Below are 4,707 nucleotides of genomic sequence, written 5' to 3'. Positions count from 1 at the left end.
TTTTTTTTTTTTTTTTTCAGTGATGATGGAACCATTAATTCAATCGTGGGCTCTGCCAAGGCCAAGAACCCTGCTGAGCCTGCCAAGCTCGAGGTCTCCTTCTTTGAAAGTAAAGAAGTCTAATTCATTACACACATATTCTAACATTCAAGTCCAGTCTTTATAAGTAGTTTTCTTGAATTTGCTGAATAATCAGCAGCTCTGACTATCATATCTCTCCTACAGCATCTCCCCCTGGTCCCTACTGGGTGCTGTCGACCGACTATGAGGGTCACTCTCTGGTCTACGGCTGCTCCGACTTCGGCCTGTTCTACATGGAGTTGTCCTGGATCCTGAGCAGAGAGCCCACCCTGTCTGCAGAGACCGTGGAGGAGCTGCACGGCATCCTTTCCTCTGTTGGAGTCAGTGTGGACAAGATGGTCCCCACCAACCAGGATGAGACCTACTGCAGCCCAATGAACCAGTAAACTGAGATACTATAACAGTTTCAGGCTACAGGACTGTGACCGGCCGACTGGGATTTATGACACAGCTTTTCAGTACGTTTTTATAAAATCAGTGCAATAAACCTGGAGAAAGAAATGCATTGTGGTGTGTTTTGTCTTTACTTAAGCAGTCCAAACAACTGCATGATTTCTGCTTCTCAAGGACAAGTGGTGGAAAGTACTCAGTACATTTCCTCTTAGAACTGTACTAGTACAATTTTGAGGTACGTTATGTGAGTATTTCCATTTTATGTTTATTTTCATAGAGAAATATTGTTGTGTAGTTAGTAGTGTGTAGATTAAGATTAATAAAACTGTGTATATAGTAAAAATAAGTCCCTTTGCTTCCTGCTTCCACATTAAAGTCATGCGTATTAGTGCATCTATAATTATAATATATAATGGTCTGAAATATAATTTTTTGCACTTTAAGTTTATGTTGATACTAACACTTAAGAGAGAAACATTTGAATGTAGAACTTTTACTTGTAAGAGAAGAGTATTTCTACATTTTGAAATTACAACTTTACTTAAGATCTGGGTAGTTCTTCCATTACAGTCAAGGACACAACACTGAAAACATTTTCATTCAGTAAACAGTTTTGTGTGTCCTTGAGAGTCAGAAATCATACAATAAATCAATTTTAAATGTTATGTCATTATAAACCAGCAATACTTTTACTAAACTTTGTTTGGTTTCTTCTTAAAAATGTAGATTTTCATTTTGGTTCTATCTCAGATTTGGAAAGTGGAAGTCATATCTGGTCTTCATATGATTCATATTTAAGGCACAAACATCTGTTAAGACCACATATAATTGTTAGATTAATATAAAAACTGTCTTTATTGTGCAGGGTGGACCCGTAGGTTTATAGGAAGCTAATGCAATGAAATAGAACAGCAGTATTATACTGTAAACAGCCTTTCGTAACACTACTATTTAGCATTTATAAGCACAGTTAATAAATGTTTATACTATACTGCAGTTACAAGATATAATTGCATTTGAGTGTTTATTAATATAAAGTATTTGTTAACAATTACAACTTCTCCTAAGAAGACATTTTATATCATACAACTGTATTTTACTTTATCGTCATTTATTGTCTGTTTATTCAGCAGCCTCCACTTATTGGCGGAGTTGAAGGAGTTGTAGTTTTTGATAAATGCATAAATAAACTGTTATATCTTACTTTATGATATTATAGTGTGTTACGAACCAATCAAATGTTTCTATACTGCTTATAGGTAAATAGGCGGAAAGAAAGCCTCTGGCCAAAGTGCATTAGCAAGAATATTTAAATAAAATATGAAGCTGCATAGGCACTGATTTCTTTGATGGTGTGTCACCTTTTTCTTGTTAGATTTTTATTTTTGAGTTTGAGCATGCACTTGTGTGAGGTTAATGCATTTTTGTTCTCTTAACAGCTAAAAAAGAATAATCTTAAACTAATTATGAACAAAACATGCCACTTAGATAGACTTTGTTTACAAGTGTAAATGGACAGAGAATGATCCATTAAGGACTAATAATTTACAAATGAATGAAGGATGTAACAGCATATTAACTTTGCTGTTAAACATGCTTTTTAGACGAGTCATTAATGACTTTGTGAAACTATGCGTGTAAAACATTCTGGCTATCAGAGTCCAAACCCATTAAAGCCATTTTACTAAGACAAACACATCAGCAGCACAGAAACAGATAATCAATTATCTTTATGTTTAGCTCAGACCACCACACAGAAAAGACACCAAATCCTCCACTGCTGTTTAAATAAGTTTATTGGATTGACTTTGCATGAGACATACAGACATTTACACCACATCGCAGTCTGTAAGCTGAACTACCTCAGTCTGTTTACTGGTTCATGGCACTGCAGTAAGCTGCATCCTGGTTGGTGGTGAGCAGCTTGTCCACTCTGACTCCGATGGCGGACAGGGTGCTGTGCAGCTCCTCCATGGTCGCCTCGGGCAGGGTGGGCTGCCTGCTCAGGATCCAGGCAAAGTCCACATGCAGCACACCGAGGTCGGTGCAGCTGTAGACCAGAGAGTAGTTGTCGTAGTCGGTGGACAGCACCCAGTAAGGGGCAGGGGGAGAGTCTGGAGGTGTAAAAGCACAAAACAATCAGATCTGTGTTGACAATTTTCAAAGTCTACAGGATTGTGAAAGACAATGCTAACTGCAATTTAAAGTGTTGAGAGGGTTTGTAATAAATTACGGGTCCTTACTCTCAAAGAAGGAGACCACCAGCTTGGCAGGCTCAGAGGGGTCCTGGGCCATGGCAGAGCCACTGATAGAGCTAATAGTTCCATCAGCACTTAAAGAAACAGTAAATACATACAATTATAAACAGACAGGTTTTAAATAACTAATTTTCATTTATTAGAAGGAATTATTCATATTTGAAATGTATTGTTTGAGCTAATAGTTTAACTACCAGAATTAGACTTCCTAACAAATTTAGGCTGCACAAAACTTGTGTACATTTGTAGCTTATAGCCCGGCTGTATGGTTTTTTTTGTGCTTTTTATTGGCTTTTTTGATAGACAGCTATAGAGAGACAGGAAAGGTGGGTGGAGAGGGGATGACACACAGCAAAGGGCCACAGGTCGGATTCAAACTAAGACTGCTGCAGCAACTCCGTATATGGGCCGCCAGCTCTAAGTTTAAGTTTTAGCACCCAAACTCTTCATAAGACATTTTCATGAGATGTAGGCGGAGTACTCACAGCAGCTCCCTGTTGAGGACGCCAACAACTCCAGGGCTCTTCAGGCTGTAGGTGGCAGTGCTGCACTCGCCCTTCTGGAAGGCATGAGGCAGTCTCTGGATATCATACCAGGTACCAAGATACTGCAGAGGAAGCACAACAGACGTAAGAGCATGAAATTAAGTTGCTGCTGAGCTACAGAATCTTGAGGTATTGCCCATGAAGGTCTCGTTTGTTAACTTCTGGAAGTTAAAGAATATAAATATTTAATACTGAATATATTAAAGTTTAAAAGAAAAGGTTTGATATTCACCCTAGCAGCATCAAAGTCCTTCTGAACAGCAGGCTTCGGGCATTTTCCTGGCATGATGACCTGAGCGTTGGCTGCCAGAACGGACAGCACAGTGAGGGAAATCACCTGGATGGCGTTCATCTTTCTACAAAACCTGTAGAGAACAAAAAAACCTGTTCGGATATTCTTTTTTTATTATTATTTAATTTTCATTTTAACAAAAAGAGAGACACCTGCAACATGATTACCTGTATTACTGGGTATCAGTGAAGTTCTGAGTTTCGATGGTGATTTTATAGATCACTGACGTGTTTTCTGCAGCCCCTCCTTCTCTAACGTTATGTACATGTGAGGCTATTTTTAGAAAAATATGTGAGAATTGACACCTGTTCACATTCGTATGTTTTGTTTAAAGAGGCCTCTGACAGAAAAATAAATGACTGACCGGTTAGTCAAAAAGTCAGATTACTTTAGCACACTGACCTTGACGGCTGTTAGTAGAATTTAAATGTAAAGGGTGATATTTATATTTAGGTGTTGGTTAGATGCTGTACAGTGAGTTTTCCTCAAGGGACCCCTTTTCTATCACTGAGTAAACTGATGCATAACAATAACAGTACAGCACAACTGATTAACTGTACATCGTGCTTAAATACAGTCTCTCAAAACCTTTTTTTTTACCTTTTTATTTAACCAGATTAATCAACTGAGAACCTCAGACGACCTGGTTAAGAGGCAGCAACATGAGGCCAGTTGATTAAAACAATTAAAACATACATACAGAAAATGCAAAACAATACACAATATATACAGTATGTACAATATATACAGTGTGTTCAAAAGCAGGCGCAGTGATCAGAAACTAATGCGTGCACTAAATTATTGAAGGAGGGAAATGGAAAAAGCGTGTGCTTTTAGCCTCACTGGATCAAACATGATTGGATCCAATGACACAGGTAACAACAACTCCAGTGAATTATATTCAGCCTCAACAATTGTACAAACGCCCTGCTAATCATTTCATTTTTCCAATTTCAATTTTCTTTTCTTTTTTTCATTTTCTTCAAAGCTCTTTGTAAAACATTTTCGCAGCAGGGTTTCTCTTCACATCAGATCAGGTGTTTGATCAGCCCACTTGAGACTGAGACCATCACAGAGTAAGGTATTCTTTTATTGATGCAGACATGTGAAGAGTGCTACTTCATCAGACTGAAGAGAT

General features: G+C 38.1%; 2 protein-coding genes across 3 annotated transcripts in view; one reads left to right on the top strand and one right to left on the bottom strand.

Moving 5' to 3' along the window:
- LOC118334940 (apolipoprotein D-like) overlaps positions 1-586 on the top strand; it is a 3,756-nt gene extending 3,170 nt beyond the window's left edge. For both annotated transcript variants that reach the window (XM_035671043.1, XM_035671044.1), the window contains exons 4-5: positions 21-109; positions 226-586. In XM_035671043.1, the coding sequence (XP_035526936.1) occupies positions 21-109; positions 226-467 (331 nt within the window). In that variant the 3' untranslated portion in view covers positions 468-586. The remainder of the gene's footprint in view (positions 1-20; positions 110-225) is intronic.
- A 1,692-nt stretch (positions 587-2,278) lies between these two features.
- Positions 2,279-3,638, bottom strand: LOC118335020 (apolipoprotein D-like). Its single transcript, XM_035671193.1, has 4 exons — positions 3,510-3,638; positions 3,218-3,339; positions 2,718-2,806; positions 2,279-2,588 (listed from the first exon to the last, which is right to left on the bottom strand). Exons 1-4 carry the CDS (start codon positions 3,627-3,629, stop codon positions 2,347-2,349), a joined length of 573 nt encoding a protein of 190 aa, XP_035527086.1. The 5' UTR covers positions 3,630-3,638; the 3' UTR covers positions 2,279-2,346.
- Positions 3,639-4,707: the final 1,069 nt, after the last annotated feature.

Source organism: Morone saxatilis, unplaced genomic scaffold (assembly GCF_004916995.1).
Source record: "Morone saxatilis isolate NCDOM2014 unplaced genomic scaffold, NCSU_SB_2.0 Contig23, whole genome shotgun sequence".
In the NCBI taxonomy this organism is placed as follows: Eukaryota; Metazoa; Chordata; class Actinopteri; family Moronidae; genus Morone; species Morone saxatilis.
The sequence above is the reverse complement of the archived record's forward strand: the minus strand, read 5'-3'. Positions and strand labels throughout refer to the sequence as shown.

Bases quoted from the DNA above. Each gene is read 5' to 3' on its own strand.
- LOC118335020 (XM_035671193.1), bottom strand. From the start codon at position 3,629: ATGAACGCCATCCAGGTGATTTCCCTCACTGTGCTGTCCGTTCTGGCA. The intron at 3,340-3,509 runs GTGAATATCAAA...CTTCCTCTGCAG, and splicing joins AGGACTTTGATGCTGCTAGG to TATCTTGGTACCTGGTATGA. The intron at 2,589-2,717 runs GTAAGGACCCGT...TTACACCTCCAG, and splicing joins GGTGGTCTCCTTCTTTGAGA to ACTCTCCCCCTGCCCCTTAC.